The 20,386-nt window shown below is 36.2% G+C and overlaps 1 protein-coding gene across 1 annotated transcript in view; it reads left to right on the forward strand.

Annotated features, from left to right (window-relative positions):
• Positions 1–20,386, forward strand: part of ZSWIM6 (zinc finger, SWIM-type containing 6) — a 192,881-nt gene that overhangs the window by 147,464 nt on the left and 25,031 nt on the right. The window contains exon 6 of the mRNA XM_008576126.1: positions 19,137–19,316. Coding sequence (XP_008574348.1) covers positions 19,137–19,316 — 180 coding nt within the window. The remainder of the gene's footprint in view (positions 1–19,136; positions 19,317–20,386) is intronic.

The following is a 20,386-nucleotide window of genomic DNA, read 5'->3' on the forward strand; positions in this document are numbered from 1 at the left end:
CGGGAACCGGTCTGCATGTGGGATCCAAACCCTCGGGCGGGAGCGCCACCACGCTTCCCAAGCGGCGCACTTATCCAGTGCGCCACCGGGCCGGCCCCGGAATTTTTTTTTATCATTACATAACGTAAACATTTTTGTAGCTCTTTACCAATTTCTCCCTAACTCCTCTCCCCCTCCCCCTTTCCTACCTGTGGTGGTCTCAGTTCTGTTGTCCCCCTTGGAAAGTAAAGGTATTGTTGTGATTTTTGTGTCTTTCTTTTCTTTTTTTCCTCCGGCTCCCACTTATGAGTGAGGACACATGGTATTTCTCTTTCTGTACGTGGCTCATTTCACTTAACGCAATTTTCTCTAAGTTAGTCCATGTTGCTGCAAATGGCAGAGTTTCAAGCAAGTGAATTTGTAAGCTTGTCTGTTACTTGCATAACATAACATTGTTTTAGTGTTTTGTTTAAAAGTTCCAAAATTGAAAAAGGAATAGGACTCTATAGTAAAATACCGGTGCCTTCTGATATGAACTTGCTTGAGTGAGTTAATAACTGGTCTTAGGGCTATATTCTCAGGCTTTGATCTAGTGACAGAATAGCCAGGAGTAAAATACCGGTGCCTTCTGATATGAACTTGCTTGAGTGAGTTAATAACTGGTCTTAGGGCTATACTCTCAGGCTTTGATCTAGTGACAGAATAGCCAGGAGTAATGATAGTATTTGACCTAAATGTGGCTAACTCAACTCTGTGCTTTCTGTTGCAATGATAACCTTTGAGACAGAAAGCCAAATCTCTGGTTTTGAGCCATGACTAGCTGGACCTTGTTGACTCCAGGTTGCACTTCTCAGCCCCTTCATTTTGAGAATATTTGCACGTTTCAGAATTTGTTTTAGTAAACCTGGAGAAGAATGAGAAGTGTTTATAAAGTAGGAATCAGACACCTTGAGATGGCTTGCATTAGAAGCCACAGTCTTCTTTTACGGATGAGCAAGGCCTGAGAGGTTGTGTGGGAGGACCCCAAACAGTGTGCTTGGGTCAAATATAAGCTTTATAAGCTTGGAACTGAGAGAAAATCCTGTTAGGAAGAATGCTTTCAATCAAAACGCTGCCAAGATCACAAGTGCTCCCCCCCACCGCCACACACACATTAAAGATGATACCAATATATCCAGCAACCTGTTCACTAGAACAGATTGGTTATACATAGAAGAAGTTCCTTGCTAAACGTTACAGTCCTTATGTAGGCCAAGTAATCTGAGAGATTTGTTTATTTTGAAACCTTTTGGTCTCTGATTCCTACTTTATAGACATTTCTCACTCTTTTCTCCAGGTTTGCTGAAGCGAATTTTGAAACGTCCTAATGTAAGGGGCCGGGAAGCAAAACTTGGAGTCCAGCAAAGTCCAGCTGGTTTATGGCTCAATATCGTAGAGATCTGGCTTTCTATTTCAAAGGTTATCTTTGCAGCAGAAAGCACAGAGAGCTGAGTGAGTGAGCCACTTCTTGGACGATGACTATCAGTACTCCTGGTTTATCACTCACTGTATTTAATAGTCTTGTCAGTTGCTGTCTTTACTGGGACATTTAAACTAATTTTGTAGCCATTCTTTTTTTTTAATTCCTGTATTTGATAATCTGTGTTCATTTGATAATATCACCTTCATTTTCCCTTCTTGCCCACTAATTAGAACACTGAAAATAACACATTTTTTGAAAAGTTATTTTTCCTGTAAAGGTGAACAAATTTGCCTGGCATGTAGTTGGTGCTCGGTAAATATTTGTGAATAAAAAAGTGAACGAATAATTGAAGTGTAATTCTAGACAACTGTTGGAAGCATTAAGAAGCAAGTATTTTTGGTATACTGAAAACAATGATAGAAAAGCATTAATCTTCACTGTGGTCCTCACTGTGTCTCTTTTCCTACCCTTCTGCTTTATCCAGCCTTCTCTGCCCATGTGCACAATATTCATGAGTGCCTGTGTGTGCATGAAAACACACACACGCATGCTGAAATGTAAACAGTTTAGAGTACAGAAGGGCAATGATTCCTGCTCGCCATCAGTGCTGCAGGTAATCTATTGCATTAATCAGCCAGCCAGTGGGAAATGCATGGGGAGTGATTATACTATCATACACAATACAATCAGCATGAAGCACTTGTCAAGACCAATACATCAAAGTTTAATTCAGTAATAGAATGAATTAGAGCAAAATGAAACATTCTGTTCTCCAAGAAACCCATCACCCATCATAGGTTCTTTCTGAACTCCATAGAAAAGTCAGTACATTAAGAAATTGTTTTTGTGGATAAAATTCTAGTTCCGTTCTGACAAAATATTGCAAGCCCTTTTTCTTGGGATTTTTACACAAGGATAGTACTTAAAGTGTTTACCTGACCACCACTACTGTATAATAATAACCATTGGTAAATCTGATTATTTTTTAGTAGGGCTCTTGATTGTCTTTTATCCTAAATTGGTTCCCTATGGCAAATGAAAGGAAGATCATTGTACCAGTGACTCAGGGAAGCACTTATGGGTAGATATGGATGGTGGACAGTTTGAGTGTTTTACCAGAACAGCAGATAAATAACAAGAACCTACAGTTTATAGTGCCCTATAGTAGGCACTGCCATTGGGGAGCTTACAGTCTAGTCAGGAAACAGAATAAATAAATGAAAAATAAAAAGCAGCCCAAGAAAGCTTAAGACAACTGTAAAATAAGGTTATATAATGTAGGACATGTTTCAGAATATTTCAATAGATTTAATACATTTTATGTATTAGAATGAAATACGTCACTTATATGTGTCAATTGAGTCTTTTCAAAAATAGATTTATATAGACCTGGGGCCAGGACACTTGGACAGACCATAGAACTGTTTGTGCAAATGGCTTAGTTAAGCAGCCATTGCAGAACACATGGAAAATGTTCTTGCAGGTTACCACAATTCACATTCCTTTACCTCACCACTTATTGACTGCCCTTTTTATATCTCAGAATAAGAAATTATCTGCCATTGTGCCTTTTTCTCTTCTTTTTTCTGATTTTCTCTGTCTTTTCTTTCCTCCCTTCCTCCCTTGAAGAGAAGGGTCTTGAGGGGTGGAGGATCTGGCTCTGGTGATCTGCTATAGAACCAGGTTGTTACTGAGGTCGGACTGTTTTTGATGAATCTTGCATTTTGATCCGACAAATTGAATGGGATGGGAAGACTGCATATCAGATAAAGGCCAAGGGTTTACCAAAAGGAACATTATCCAGGATACCAGTTAATTGTTTTGGTTTGTTTTCTTTCTTGACTATAAATAGATGGCTATTTTACTTTAGAGCCGGGCTAAATGATAACTGATTGTGTGCCATTTAGCCAAGGATTTTCCTTTGCTTGACCTGAGCAATCTCAAAAACTCTTTTTATAGTATCCCTGAGATTTTACTTTGTAACATTCCCAGAAATGTTCTAGTGAATTAGAAACTAGCATATAAAATTTAAAGGAGAATGTTTTTACCACTTAAACTTATTTTTCAAACATGGGGAGACGGACATATTAAGATTGCATTGTACTGAGAACAGTACTATAATTAGGGTCACAGTTTTAGTGTGGTCTGACCTGAGAAATTTTGTGACTGTAGTTTTGCTAGCACAACTAATTATGCCAGTGATCTCCTATTTGTGACTGCAATTAGGAATTTCATGGCCTCTAAATAAGTATAATTAGTTAACTGGATCATCCGTGAAATTCTAGATTCTTATAATAGCTTCTGGGAACAAAAATAAATATAAATATTATGAATTGTTTTATAACTGTGGAAGCCTGGGAAATACCAAAAGTGATTTACTTTGCCTACTGCTACCTCACAAGAATAAGCATGACATTAAAAAGTAGAAATTAAACTTTTCATATAACAAACTTCATTTTTCTACATTTGAGACAGAAGAAAAGGAACCACTGATCTTTCTTACTCTCATCTTTAGAGAAGGTGGTGTTGCTTATCTTCCTCTGTCTGCTCCCTAGTGCTCTCTCATAGCATTATACACATAGTTATCTTCCTGGAAAATAGGGAGAAGAGCAGCATTTGTCAAAAACTCCAGGGTGTCTTTTAGAGAAAATGTGTAGCTTTTATTTTAATTACTTAATTAGTTAATTAATTTTTCAGAAAACAAAAGTATGAAGCTTTTATTTTAGTTACTGAGTTAGTTTTATGTTAACAAACAAAATCCGTGAAGCAGGAACTTGAAAAACAAGTTTTATTGACTGTGGGGGTAGCAATTGATAGAGAATGGCCTGCTGGCTTATTCAGTCACAATCATAATGCTCTAGCCAGCAGGTGGAGAGCATACTCAGAATGCTTATCCCAGAAATGCTGACACAAACTTCATTCTAACAGACCTGATCAGAATGTTTTCAGAGAAAACAGGTTTCTTCTGGCTTGGATAATCAATCTTGAATCTTAAGTCGAGTTTTTGATTGTTTATCTGCTGTTTTAATCTACAGTGAAATTACTTATTTGCCATGCTTGTCAGTCCTGAAAAATGCAGTTTTCTTTTGTTTAATTAGGTTCTTCTTAGATGGACCTGTGTAAGTTCTTGTTGAATATGCTTTCTTACAGATGGGAAAGACACGTTCAAAGTACATAAAAACACATGGTTAAATAAAGTACAGGTTTTCTTAGCCATACAATTAAGAATATGTCATAATTTTAGGTAATATACTATTTATATTATACTGTTGAAATAGGAATGGAACGATGATTCTGTCAGAAAACTAAAATCATTAATCTTGGAATTCATATATGCATAGCTGCACATACAAATCCTAATTTATGGGAGAACTTTCTGACCACATAGTTCGATAGATGCCTGACACCATTGTGTTTAAGAATGTTGGTTCTGAGGAACATAGGCCTTGGAACAGATCCTGGCTCCCTTAAAAGCAACACAACCTTCCTACTTCTCTCTGAACTTCGGTTTCCTTATCTATAAAGTGGCTTATTTTTTTGTGAGGGTGAAATGTGTTAATGTATCTAAAATATTTAGCACAGGGTTAGTGTGAGGTAAATATTCAATAAATGGAAGCAATTATTGTGGATAAGTTTACATGACATTCACTTTTAGAAATATGCTAGCTGAATTAGATGGAGAAATCTTTGTACCCTATAGATATACATTTAAAAACTTTAAATGTAGAATCTAATTAGAAACCCAACATGTGTTACCTGATATTGTTAGGATTTTCCTTGAAGGGATAAAATTAGCATACAAACCAGCACTTAATATTGCACTGTGTATTGGGATACCTTTTATACTTTTAAGTTTTTATGACTTTTTTTCTTTTTGCTTGACTTACAGCTCTTTTCATATGTTGAGCGGTTTATTTGAATTTAATTATTGTAACTAACAAGATTCTTATACTTGTTGGCAATTAATTTAGTTTCCTATTCATAATCTAGAAAATTGTAATCTCTCCTGGTAATTGTGATAGATTAAAGATAGCCACGGATTCTTTGCTACTCTCTCATTGGAGATGTGAGGTCTGTTCCCTCCTCTTGAATATGGGTGATTTTTATAAATGTTTGACCACCAGAATATGGCAGAGGAATGTTGGACCAGTTTCTGGGCCCAAGCCTTAAGTAACTGGTGGCATCTACTTCCCGTCTCTTGAAATGATTGGTCTTGAAGCCGGGAGTTCACTATACAGGAAGTCTGGCTATTCTGAGGCTGTCATGCTATGAGAAAGCCAATGCTGTACACATAGAGAGGCGTGTTGGGGCAGGGTGAAAGGGGAGGAGAGAGATTTCTGACCTACAGAATCATGAGATATAATGACAAGCCACTAAGTTTTAAGGTTGTTTTTAATAGACAACCAGAACAGTGGTTATGAGATTGACAGTACTTCATACTTCTTCTTAACGATTTTTCTCCTAATGCCAAATATCCCCAGAAATGTAAAATATAATGATATGTAAAACTGAAGTTCTATTATTTCAGTTGATCTTATCCCTTAAATTGGACTAAGTTGGATGTCAAAATTGAATCTACTTTACGTTATACTACATGGACCTATGGTAATTTTTTTTATAGTAATTTTCCCTCATCTTCAAATTCTCTTTATGCCAGATTTCACCTGGTTTAACTTCTGGTTTTTTTTCCCCCCAATAATAAATTTTAATTTTGAATGCCTATAGAAGGCTGTGAAACCTGGGCAATGAAACTAAATAGGCAGGCAGAGTGAATGGTTTAAAATGTTAGAAGTGTTTTGCAAAGATATCACAGTTGGGAGGTGCACAGCCCAGGGAGGGGGAGGCTGAAGGAGTCAGCACAAGCTTTAAGCACTGTATCCTAAGGCATGAAGTTACCATGGGCCGTGAAAATATTATATAACCCTGTCGTGCTGGGGATGAGTTTGAGAAATGCCTCCTTGGTGGGAATAGGTAAGGGTAAAATTACCCAAAGCATCGCAGACCTCTAAGTGACAATGCCTGTGGGCCCAGGTGGGGGACCTGGGAGGCTAGAGAGAATAACGTACACAGGAAAAAGAAACATTTAAAAGCCTCTCACTGAAACCCAGGGGAGAAGGAGAGACTGAAATGTTCGTGGATGGCAGGTAGAAATTAATTGTCTAAGAACCCATTATTATTAGTTTAAGAAGTATTTAATGTCACTGATTTTTCTTTAATATGCTGCCTTAATTGTTTTATTTTATTAAATGTAAAAATATTTATGAGAGTGTTCAGAGAATCACTTGCATTCTGAGCCCTCCAATTTTTCCTCAACATTAAAGTCTTCTATCACAGTAGTTTGCAGGAGCTGAGTGAACTCAACAGTTAGCAAAGATGGGTCAAGTCTAAATAGTCCCATGAGGTAGGTAGAAATTATTGTCCCTATTGTTTAAATGAGGGAACTGTCACCACAGAGTGTCTGAGTGTGCATGCCCAAGGTCTTAAGGCTGTTAATCCGTATCTTGCCCTTTCAAGATCAGAGTTGTTGATCAAAAATTTCTTGCGGTTGGAAATTTAAAATAATGCGTATATAAGGTGGGGCAAAATGTGATAATAATTTGTACATCTCTAAATATTCGATGGGAAAGACTGCCTCCAGGGAGTGTAGAGTTAATTCTTATAACCCACATTTGCTGAGAGTGTAGGTTCTTATGCACTGGCACTCTGCTATTGGTGGAATGCTCAAGTATCCAAAAGGCTTTCGTGGTGATTTGTGTTCTGCCTCAACAAGAGTCTGCCTCCATTCCCTGACTGGTCTGGTATACAATGTGAACATGTTTAAGACCACTAAGTGGACTGGAACCACTTACTTTGTGTGAAGAATGCTTTTTTTTTTTTTTTTTTTTTTTTTTTCCGTCCTTTTTGAGACCGGCCGCACTGCACTCAGCCAGTGAGCGCACCGGTCATCCCCATATAGGATCTGAACCCGTGGCGGGAGCGCTGCTGCCCCCGCCCTCTCCCGAGTGCGCCGCAGGCTCGGCCCAGAAGAATGCTTTTTTTTTTTTTTTTTTTCCGTCCTTTTTGAGACCGGCCGCACTGCACTCAGCCAGTGAGCGCACCGGTCATCCCTATATAGGATCTGAACCCGTGGCGGGAGCGCTGCTGCCCCCGCACTCTCCCGAGTGCGCCGCAGGCTCGGCCCAGAAGAATGCTTTTTTTTTTTCCTGCTATGGGGAGGTTGCCTTTCTAGTTTTGGTTTACTTTGCCACATATGTTAACAGTGCATCTTTTTGCTAAAAATCACTGAGTGCAGATTAAGTCGAGAAGTGGAAAGTAGAGTAAAAGCATGCTGGGTGGTAGAGAAAAACTAGAGCTGAAGTGTGCCATGGATAATTCAGAAGCTGGGTGATGCATGCACCAGTGATTTGATAATTGCCTTTATATACTTTGAGGCATCGAAGCTAGGAAAGCAATTTAAAAGTATTAAATTTGTTTTCATTGTAATTCATAGCAAATTGTTAAATGTTCTTTGTGAAAGAACCAGTTGTACCTTACTAGGTGCCAGGTCCTATGCTAGCTGCCGAAAATGCTGACTTCTGTCCTGTTTTGGACTGAGTCCTTAAAAGGGTTAATATTTCAGAGGGTCAGCAGAATGAAGTACTTAATCATCAAAGAGCTTTATTTTTAAAGCTACAAATGTTTCAGGCTGTTGGAGAGGAGGAAGAGAAATGCCCAAAGTGAGAACCTGAATTAATAAAATTTGGGGAATGACTTACTCAATTTGTTTAACTTGGTTATTATGCCTAATTACAGCTTTTGTAGTGATGACTGTTAAGATAAAAGACCATATCTATTATAGCTCTGAACTTGAATCTAACATTAAGAATATCCCTTTAGGAAAAAAACCTCTCTTTAGAGAGGTGAGCAATAAAAGAACATTATAGGCAAATTAATAAAGGCGTGGCTTTAAAAAATTTTTCTCATTCTGTACAGTGGAAATTTTCTAATTAGAGAAATGTAAGCATGAGAATCTAAGATGAGTTTTAAGAATTTATTTTTTGTTCGAAGTCATGGAATTCATTGTTTAAAGTTGCCAGGAATATTTAGGATCTTGCTTTTAAGGACCTCAATCTTTCTGAGGTTTAGTTTTCTCATTGTAGTGTTCTGAATATTTGTGTCACCCCAAAATTCGTGTGATGAAATCCTAACCTCGGTAGTATTAAGAGGTGTGTCCTTTGGGGAGATGATTAGAATCCTTAATAAAGAGGCTCTAGGGAGCTTGTTTGCCTCTTCCACCACATGAGGACCTAGCAAGAAGAAACCTTCTATGAGGAATAAGCCCTCACCAGGCGTTAAATCTGCTGGTGCCTTGATCTTAGACTTCCCAATCTCCAGAACTGTGAAGAATAGATGTTTGTTGTTTATAGACACCCAGTTTATGGTATTTTTGTTATAGCAGCCCAAATGGACTAAGACACTCATCTTAAAATGGAAATAATAATTCTGACTACATAGAATTATTGTAACAAGTTAATAAGAAATTATTCCAAAGCCCTAAAAACAGTGCTTGAAGCGTATAGTGGACACCCAGTAAATGGTGACTATTAATGGTAATAATTATTATTTAATTTTTAAGGTTGTACAGTTCTTACTGTACAATAAAATTACATACTTATGTATTTTTTTTAGTGTGCAGTGTTGAGTTTGGACAAATGCGTATAGTATAATCACCACTGCAATTAAGATACAGAAGGTTTATCAGCCCCCCCAGAATTCCCTTATGCTGTCCCTTTGTAGTCAACTCCTTCACTTGCTCCCAATCTCTAACAATCCTGATCTATTCTCAGTCTCTTTAGTTTTGCCTTTTCCAAAATATCATATAAATTGAATAATAAAGTGAGTGTATACATACATACCCTTTTGAGTCTGGCTTCCTTCATTAAGCATAATACACTTGAGGTGTCATGTGTGTATCAATGGTTTAGGTTTTTTTTGTTATTGCTGAGTGATATTCTCTTGTGTGAATGTACCACAATTTATCCATTCACCAGTTGAGGGACATTCAGATTTTTTCCAGTCTTTCTTATTTACAAATAAAGATGCTATGAACATTCTTGTGCGAGTTTTTGTGTGAATATAAGTTTTTATTTCTCTTGTGCAAATCCTTAAGAGTGGGATTGCTGTGCATATGGTAAACTTATATTTAACTTCATGAGAAACTGCCAAACTATTTTCCAGAGTGGCTATACCATTTTACAATCCCAGCAGCAATTTATGAGCATTCCAGTTGCTGCACATCCTCACCAACAGCAGCTGTTATCAAGTCAAAACATTTTTTTTCCTAATTGTAGCCATTAAAATATGTATGTAGTGATATCTTGTTGTGGTTTTAATTTGCATTTTCCAAATGATTAATGATATTGATCATGTTTTTGTCTGCAATTTGTCATCTTTATATCTTCTTTGGTGATGTGTCTTTTAAAATTTTTAGCCGTCTTCTAAAAAAGTAGACATTCTTTTTTCAAGCAATTTGAGGTTCACAGAAAAATTAGCAGATATTTCCCATATACTCCTTGCCCCAACTCATGCATAGACTCCCCCATTATCAACATCCCCCAGCAGAGTGGTACATTTATTACAATTGGTGAACCTACATTGACACATCATTAACACCCAAAGTCCATAGTATACATTAGGGGTTTGCTCTTGGTTTTGTACATTTGACGGGTTTGGAGAAATGTATAATGACTGTATCCACCATTATGGTATCATACAGAACAGTTTCACTGTCCTAAAAATCCTCTGCGCCCTGCCTATTCATTCCTTTCTGGCCCCTAACCTCTAGCAACCACTGATCCGATTACTGCCTCCATAATTTTGCCTTTTACAGAATGTCATATAGCTGGAGTCATATAGTTTTAGCTTTTTCAGATTGGATTCTGTCACTTACTAATATGCATTTAAATTTACTTAATTCCATGCCTTTTCATGGATTGATAGCTTTTTATTTTTGCTCATTTTTATTGGGTCGTACACTTCTTAGTGAGTTTTTTTTTTTTTTCCTTTTTGTCTTTTTTCGTGACTGTCAACGGATCGCAACCCTCAGCGTCGCGCCCGTACCAGACCGGGACCGGCAACGGGATCGCAACCCTCGGCGTTGCGCCCGCACCCCGCTCAGCCAGCGAGCGGCCGGACTGTATGTGGGATCCGAACCCTCGGCGGGAGCGCCGCCATGCTCCCAAGCGGCACACTGTAGCAGCGCGCCACTGGGCCGGCCCCTTAGTGAGTTTTGAGAGGACTTTTGTTCTTGGTCACATGTATGATTTACAGATGTTTTCTCCCAGTCAGTAACTTGCATTTTTTTTTCTTTCCTTTTTTTGTCTTTTTTCGTGACCGGTAACGGGATTGCAACCCACAGTGTCATGCCCATACCGCGACCGGCAACAGGATCACAACCCTCGGTGTCGCACCCGCACTGCGCTCAACCAGTGAGCGGACTGGTCTCTATATGGGATCCGAACCCTCGGCGGGAGCGCCGCCGCACTCCCAAGCGCCACACTGTACCAAGTGCGCCACCGGGCCGGCCCCATAACTTGCATTTTTATTCTCTTAACAATGTCTTCTAGAACAAAAGTTTTCAATTTTGATGAAGTTCACTTCATCAATTTCATCTTTTATGCATTATGCTTTTGGTATTGTACTTAACGTTATCTTTGCTTAACCCGAAGTCACAAAGATTTTCTCCTGTATATTTTTTGCAGCAGTTTTATGGTTTTAAGTTTTATATTTAGGTCTGTGATCCATTTTGAGTTAGTTTTTTTTTTTTTTGTGACCGGTAAGGGGATCGCAACCCTTGGCTTCGTGTCGTCCGCACCGCGCTCAGCCAGCGAGCGCACCGGCCACCCCTATATAGGATCCGAACCCACGGCAGGGGCGCCGCTGTGCACCCAAGTGCTGCACTCTCCTGAGTGCGCCACGGGGCCGGCCCTTGAGTTAGTTTTTTAATAAGGCATATGGTATGGATTTAGGTGGGGTTCCCCCCCCCCACATGAATGTCTAATTGTTTCAGCACCAGTTTTTGAAAATCACTTGTCTTTTCTTCATTGCATTGACTTTGAACCTTGAATTGACCATATTTGTATAGATCTATTTCTGAGCTCTTGAATCCAGGTACTTTGAGTCCAACTTTGTCATTCTTTCAGTGTTGTCCTTTAAAATTGTTTTGGCTATTCTATTTCTATTCTGATCAATATGTACACAAATGCCAGCTAGCATTTTGAGTGAGGTTTGTTGAATAGCCATCTAAATATAGTTTTCCAATTCATGAACATAGTAACTTTCCACTTTTTAGTTGTCCTTGATTTCTTTCCTCAATTTTTTTGCATTTTTTAATGTAGAGACCCTTCACATGTTATGTTAGAATTATAATGTAAGTATTCTTTTCTTTTTCTTTTATTTTTTTGGCACTGATATAAATGGTACTTTTGGGAGGTAAGTTTTGATTTCCGTTTGTTCATATTTAGCATATAGATCTACAAGGTTTCTTTTGTTTTTGGTGTTTTGCTTTGAACTTGTATCATATGACCTTGCTAAACTTATTAGTTCTAGGAGCTTTTTTGTAGGTTAATTGTCTGAGATTAGAGGCTTTTTTATTGTATCCTTTCCCGTCTATGCCTTTAACTTCCTTTTATTTGTCTGGCTAGAACTTCCATTGTGATGCTGAATAGAAGTGGTAAGAACAGACATTTTTGCCTTGTTTTGATCTCAGGGGAAAAAGCATTCAGTCTTTCGCCATTATGATGTTAACTGTAGGGTTCTTTGCAATGCCCTTATCAGGTTAATAAGTCTGTCCTCTTCTATTCCTAATTTGCTGACAGTTTTATTTATCATGAAGGAATATTGAATTTTCTCAAATGCTTTTTCTGCATTGTTGAGATGATTATATGGTTCTTCTTCTTTAGTCTGTTAATATGGTGAATTACACTGATTGAATTTTTTTTTTAATGTTGAACCAGCCTTGCATTCCTCAGATAAACCCTGTCTGATTGTGGTGTATTTTCCTTTTTTGATATTGCTTAATTGGATTTGCTAATGTATGGCATTTTACTTCTGTGTCCATGAGGGATCTGCAGTTGTATTTACTTGTAATGTTTTTGTATCGGGGTAATGCTGGCCTCATAAAGTAAGGTGGGAACCATTCCCTCCTGTTCTGTTTTCTGGAAGATGCTGTGTAGAATCGGTATTCTTTCTTAAATGTTTGGTAGATTTTTCCAGGGAAACATCTGGACCTGTGTTATTAGAGATTTTGAACTGCAAATTTAATTTCTTTATAAATTTATGACTATTCAGGTTATTAATTTCTTCTTGAGTAAGCTTTGGTAGTTTGTGACTTCTAAGCAATTTTTCCATTTCATCTAAGTTGTAGAATTTATGGCCATAAAGTTGTGACTTTATAGCATTACCTTATAACATTCCCTTATGAGCTTTTTCATACCTCTAGGATCTGTAATGATGTGCCCTCTTTTTATTCCTGACACTGGTAGTTTGTATCTTCTCTCTTTTTTCAATCAGCCTCACTATAGCTTTATTAATTTTATTGAACTGTTTAAAGAAACAGCTTTTGATTTCATTGATTTTTTTTTTAATGTCTGTTTTCAGTCTTACTAGTTTATTGATTTCTGATCTGTTATTTCCTTCCTTTTGGCTTCTTTGCCTTTGGTTTCTCAATTCTTTTTCTATTTTCTTAAGGTGGATATTTAGATTATCGATATGAATCCTTCCTTAATGCTATAAATTTCCCTCTAAACACTTTTTTAGTTGTATATCACAAATTTTGACATATTTTATTTTCATTTTTACTCAGTACAAAATATTTTCTGCTTTCTGACTTCACTAGTGACTAACTTCCTCTTTGACTTGGCAGTTATTTAGAAGTATACATTGTTTAATTTCCAGATATTTGGAAATTTTCTAAATATCTTCCTGTTATTGATTTCTAGGATAATTCTCTAAGGTCAGAGAATGTACTTTGTGTGATTTCAATTCTTTTAAATTTGTCAAAGTTTGTTTTATGGCCCAGACTATGGACTATCTTGGTATATTAGTCAGGGTTCTCCAGAGAGACAGAATCAATAGGGTATAAGAGGGGGTTTATTAGAGGAATTAGCTCATGCAAGTGTGAAGAGAAGGCCCACGATAGGCTGTCTGCAAACTGATGCCGATAGCATTGCTCAGTCCAAGTCTGAAGGCCTCAAAACCAGGGAAGCTAATGATGCTGTTGGTGTCATTTCAGGAACCCAAAGCTGAAGAGTCTTGAGCTCTGATGTCCACAGACAGGAGAGAAGCATATATCCCAGCTCCAGCAGATAGAAAGAGAGATTCTGTTTTTTGGTTCTCTCTGGGCCCCCAGTGGATTGGATGGTTCCCGCCTATATTGAGAGTGGATCTTTCCCACCCAGTCCATTGTACTGGGATTTCTATGTATGTAGATTTCTATGTATGATACCATGTATCATAGAAACATGATAGCTTTACCATGTTTCTAGGTATTGCTTAAGCTAATCAAATTGACACCTAGAATTAACCTTCATACTTGGTGAATGTTCTTTGTGCATTTTAAAAGAGTATGTTTTTTGTTTTTCTCTGCTATTGTTAGGTGGAGTGTTCTGTAAATGTCAGTTAGGTTTAGTTGATTGATAGTGTTTGCCTTGGTTTATTTTCTGCTACTATAATAGAGTACCTGAGACTGGGTGATTTATAAGGAAGAGATGTTTATTTCTTATAGTTCTGGTGGAGGCTGGGAAGTCCCAGGTTGAGGCGCCTGTATCTGGTGAGGGTGTTCTTGCTGTGTCTTTCCATTGCAAAAGGCAGAAAGGCAAGAAGAGCATGGGCAAGAGTGAGAGACCAGAAGGGGACTGTGAAATCATGTTTTTAGCAGAAACCTATTCCCACAATATCCACTCCTGCAGTAATGGCATTAATTGGTTAATGAGGGCAGAGCCCTCATGACCTAGCAACTCTTAAAGGTCTCACTTCTCAACATTGTTACATTGGAAATTAAGTTCATGTAACACATGAACTCTGGAGGATACATTCAAACCATAGCAGTTTAGGTATATGCTAATTTTCTGTCTTCTTTTTCTATCAGTTATTGAGAAAGGAGTGTTGAAGTCTCCAAATATTGTGTGGATTTGTCTGTTTCTCATTTCAGTTCTGTCAGTTTTTGCTTCCTTTATTTTGAAGCAAAATTGTTAGGTGTAGCATACTCATTAGGACTGTTACATCTTTTTGGAGAAGTGAACCTTTTATCGTGATGTAATGTTCCACTTTATCCCTGTTGTAGTACTCCTTGTTCTGAAGTTTACTTTATGTGATACTAATATAGCTGCTTTAGCTTTGTTTTGGTAGTGTATTCATAGTATCTTTTTTCATCCTTTATGTTTAATCTATGTCATTATGTTTACATTAGTTATATTTAAGTGGATTTCTTACACACAGCATAGAATTAATTAGGTCTTGTTTTTTAATTTGATTTGATCAGCTCTTTTAATTGGTATGTTTAGATCATTTATATTTTACATAATTATTGATATGGTTGAATTTAGGTCTACTATTTAATCATTTATTTTCTGTTTGTCCCTTCTGTTTGTATTCCTCTCTTTCCTCCTTGCCTTCTTTTGAATTATTTGAATATCTTTTAGTATTTTATTTTAATTTCTGCTGTCCTTTTGTTTGTATCTCTCAGTTTTTGGGTTTTTTGGATGGTATCAGTATCACAGTAAACATACCTAAGCTTTTAACAGTATACTTTGTGTTAATATTTTGTCACATTAAGTGGAATGTAGAGTCTGACAGCCTTATAGGTCCCTTTACTCTTCCTCTTTTATGTTATAATTGTCATGTGTATTACAGTCATCATGTGTATTTAAAATTCCACATGACAGTGTTTAATTTTTGCTTTCAACAATCATACTTATTTTTAAAGAACTTAAAAGGACAAAAGTAATTTATTTACTCTGATTTTTATCATCTCTATTGCTCTTCCTTCATTCCTAAAACTCTAAGTTTCCCTCTAGTATTATTTCTCTTCAGCCTGAATAATTCCCTTTAGCATTTCTTCTATAGCGGGTCTCTTGGCAACAAATATTGTAAGTTTTCCCTGATCCAAGGATGACCATATTTCACTATCATTCCTGAATGGCATTTTCACTAGATATAGAATTCTGGGTTGACACTTTAATTTCTATTAACACTTTAAAGACACCGTTCCATTTTATTGTGTCCTCTGTGATTTCCAATGAGAAATCTGTAATTGAGTCATTCTTTATTCTCTTCAGCCTGAATAATTCCCTTTAGCATTTCTTCTATAGCGGGTCTCTTGGCAACAAATACTGTAAGTTTTCCCTGATCCAAGGATGACCATATTTCACTATCATTCCTGAATGGCATTTTCACTAGATATAGAATTCTGGGTTGACACTTCAATTTCTATTAACGCTTTAAAGACACCGTTCCATTTTATTGTGTCCTCTGTGATTTCCAATGAGAAATCTGTAATTGAGTCATTCTTTATATGGCATTGTTTTTCTCTGTTTTCTCTCTCTCTCTTTTTTTTTCCATCTTTGCTTTTCAGCAATTCGATTATATGTTTAGGCATGGTTTTCTTTGAGTTTACCCCTTCTGAAATTGGCTGAGCTTCTTTTCTTGGATCTGTAAATTCATATCTTTCTCCAAATTTAGGAAGCTTCCAGTCACTATTTCTCCCAAATTTTTCTGTATCTAACTCTTTCTCTTCTTCTGGTAATTCAGTGACACAAATGTTTAAACCTTTTGTTATTTTCTCACCTGTCTTTAAGGGATTTGTTCATTTTGCTCTAGTTTTTCTTCAGGTGAGATAATTTCTGTCTTCAAATTCACTGACTTTTCCCTCTGTCATTTCCATTCTGCTATTGATCTCATCCAGTGAATTTATTTCAGATATTTCTTCAGTTCTAAAATTTTTGTTTAGTTTGTTATTTTGTTTATAGTTTGTATTTGACTTCTGAGAACTGTCTATTTCTTTCAATATTTTTTTTTATCTTCATCTCATGGACATAGTTATAATTGTTACTGTAAAGTCTCCTACTAATAATTCCATCATCTGGTTCATCATGCTTGGCATTTGTTGATTTTTTTTTTTTCTCTCTGAGAATTGATCACATTTTCCTGTTTCTTTGTAGGCAAGTAATTTTGGATCCTAGATATTTTGAATATTGTCTTAGGAGAGTCTGTTAAATTAGGAAAATATTTCTTAAAGCTTGCAATCAGCCAGGGTAGATTCAGATCACAAATTGTCTCACTTTCTTTGGATGATGGTTCCAGTATCAGTTAAATTTTCAAAGCCTTGGCTGTGCTGCCTTTGATCTCTCTCCTGCACATGAGGTGTAACCAGGACTTGTGCCAGATTGTACAAAGAATCCAGAGATTCACTCTCTCCAGCTTCTGGTTTGAGGCCCCTTTTGCCAGTCCTTGCACCAACTAGATGAAGTTTCTCTCAAGCTTTTGCTACATGCACCCTCTGTAAAGTTCCCTAAATGGGGCTGTGTCAAAGATAGGAGGAAAAAGAAAAGAAGGAAAAATGTAATGAAAATCAACACCCTATGGGTTGCTTCCTTAAGTTTTATTTCCCCTTCCCAATTTGCTTACTGTTGTTTACTTTTCAGAGTCATCAGTTTACTGCTTTTTGTATTTTGTCCAGAATTTTTAGTTATAATCATTGGGAGAGATAAATGGGGCTGTGTCAAAGATAGGAGGAAAAAGAAAAGAAGGAAAAATGTAATGAAAATCACCACCCTATGGGTTGCTTCCTTAAGTTTTATTTCCCCTCCCCAATTTGCTTACTGTTGTTTACTTTTCAGAGTCATCAGTTTACTGCTTTTTGTATTTTGTCCAGAATTTTTAGTTATAATCATTGGGCTGTAGTAGGCTTACTCCATCTTGACTGGCTGTATTTTGTTTTTAATTAGTATTTAAAAATACAGAAATGTAGATTGTAGATCTGTGGCTTAAATAGGTTGTGGCCATTTTTATTTTCTGTTAGTAAAAATTATTTGATATTTAAAATAACAGATGCTCTAATTGAAGAAGGTTGTTCATTTTAAATATAGAAGAATGTAAACATCTCTTTTGGATGAATAGAACAAACAGTGATCCCTTCTTATTTGCTTGGCTAGAACAACTAATTAAAACACACATAGACATGCACACATACCTTTTCAAAGAAAGTGTTGTGAATGGCTTTTGAGTACTGGATTTTGTATTGTTTTGAAATTAGTAAACTAAAGTTNAAATGGGGCTGTGTCAAAGATAGGAGGAAAAAGAAAAGAAGGAAAAATGTAATGAAAATCAACACCCTATGGGTTGCTTCCTTAAGTTTTATTTCCCCTTCCCAATTTGCTTACTGTTGTTTACTTTTCAGAGTCATCAGTTTACTGCTTTTTGTATTTTGTCCAGAATTTTTAGTTATAATCATTGGGAGAGATGGGCTGTAGTAGGCTTACTCCATCTTGACTGGCTGTATTTTGTTTTTAATTAGTATTTAAAAATACAGAAATGTAGATTGTAGATCTGTGGCTTAAATAGGTTGTGGCCATTTTTATTTTCTGTTAGTAAAAATTATTTGATATTTAAAATAACAGATGCTCTAATTGAAGAAGGTTGTTCATTTTAAATATAGAAGAATGTAAACATCTCTTTTGGATGAATAGAACAAACAGTGATCCCTTCTTATTTGCTTGGCTAGAACAACTAATTAAAACACACATAGACATGCACACATACCTTTTCAAAGACAGTGTTGTGAATGGCTTTGGAGTACTGGATTTTGTATTGTTTTGAAATTAGTAAACTAAAGTTTAAGCTTTTAAAATTTGTGAAATATTTGCTTGAATTTGCTACCTCTTTGAAGAATGTAGAAAGGAATAATAAATTTATCAGTCTTAATTATTCAAATTATGAGTTATGCCTTTCTTCTAAATTCATTATTGCTTTTCCTTTGAAAATTTTGAAGTTTCGATTAATATTAGTGATTTTATTCATACAAAGACATAAATTTAGTGATTTCACTTATGTAAAGATTGGTTCCTGGTTAAGTCATTTAGGAAAGTATATTTAAGTTAATTTTATTTTTAAAAGATCTATTTTATTGGCTTTTTTACTCAAAATATTCTCAATCCATTGACATATAGATATGCATACTAATTAATATACATGATAAAGTTTGAAATTATAAGATTAGGATATTATTTATTTGTGTATATTGTATGCCTTTATGATTTTATCAGAAAAAGATAATCTTGGAAAGTAAATTTAATTTTTATGCAGAACCATTTGGAGGTGGTGTGTTGCAGCATTCATGTATAGGATGTGTTTGTAAATTGGACCTTAGGACTGTATGTGTTAATTGATTTTTTGTCTAAAATGTCATATAAATAGGAAGGTGATGATAATTAGCATTTGTGGAAAATATTTCATCTTTATGCGTAACAGTATTTAGATCTTTTGTTTAAACTTGGGATCTGTTGTCCTTCTCCCATTAAACTCTGTATGAGATTTGTGGCTTACATTAAGGAGAATTGAATTATAAAATGTTAGACTTGAATTCATTTTGAAATGGCTTATAGAATTGGACATTGTTATAATTTTTTAAAATTTACTTTTCTCTCCCCCTTTAAATTAGGTGCTCTGTGGATGTGTATAGTTTTAAACCCCCATTGCAAGTTGGAACAGAAGGCCAGTTGGCTAAAACAGCTGAAAAAATGGAACAGTGTTGATGTCTGTCCATGGGAGGATGGAAATCATGGGAGTGAATTACCCAACTTAACCAATGCTCTGCCTCAGGGTGCAAATGCCAACCAAGGTGAGGCCATAGTAATGCTCTGTTCAATTTGTAGCTACTTAATTGTGCATATATGTTTATAATGGTAACAATATATGTGGTAAAATGATTTTACGCACTTAAGGGCTTACTATAACTCGAGAACTTAGTATGTTTTGACTGTGAATTTGTGTGTGTTTTAGCTTTACCTGAGACCTTTGTATGCTTTTTAAAAAAATATTCTCAGAATAGAAATGAATATAATGCTATATATGTTAGCATGTATTTAAATGGCCTATTAATGATTTAGTTTGATTTTCTTTTTTAAATCATGGAGTAGGGTGGTGATATATTACTTTGTAAAACAAAATATTGAGAGGCCTGAGGAGCTATGTTTTTATCTCAGTAGGTCAATTCATATTTGAGCTACTATGTAATTTAATTTGTTAAAAATTCTTAGTTTTAGAATGTAGCAAGGAAGCATTTTATGATGTGACTGAGGGGCATCTTTATTGTGAAAGATTGTCTAGTGTACTTGTTCCCACTTACCATAGGCTAATAGTGCCCTCCAGTCTTTGGGACAGCCAAGAAACACTCCCAGACATTTCCAGAAGTTCCACTCTCTTTCAGTTCTGTCCTGTTTTTTCAGCTTCTTCCTCTCTGTTGGACCCATCCATTCAACTCAAGTCCCTCCCATCTTTAAAAAAGTTCTTCCTTGGTCCCATATTCCCCTCTACCTAGTGCAGAATATCTCTTCTTTCAGAACTAAATTCTTGAGTAGTTAACTCTTGTGAATAAAAATTTCATTAAGTAATTCATGCCACAAATTTTGCATGGTTTTGTGTTTCTTTTTTTTTGTGACAAATTTGAAAGACTTTAAAATCATGATAGAAGCAAGGTGGAAATTAAATGACATCAGTAGGATCCAGAATTAACACTGTAATTCTGTATGTGCTGGCCACATATGGAGTTGGTACTACTAGAAAGAGCTAAACAATGTGCTGAGTTTGAATGTGATGTTAGCATAGTATTTTCAGTCTCTACAATGAAAGGAAATATTATGTATTAGTCTATAGGGACTTGTCCAATCAAAAAAGAAGTTTTAGGATTTG

This window comes from Galeopterus variegatus, unplaced genomic scaffold (assembly GCF_000696425.1).
Source record: "Galeopterus variegatus unplaced genomic scaffold, G_variegatus-3.0.2 Scaffold1296, whole genome shotgun sequence".
In the NCBI taxonomy this organism is placed as follows: domain Eukaryota; kingdom Metazoa; phylum Chordata; class Mammalia; order Dermoptera; family Cynocephalidae; genus Galeopterus; species Galeopterus variegatus.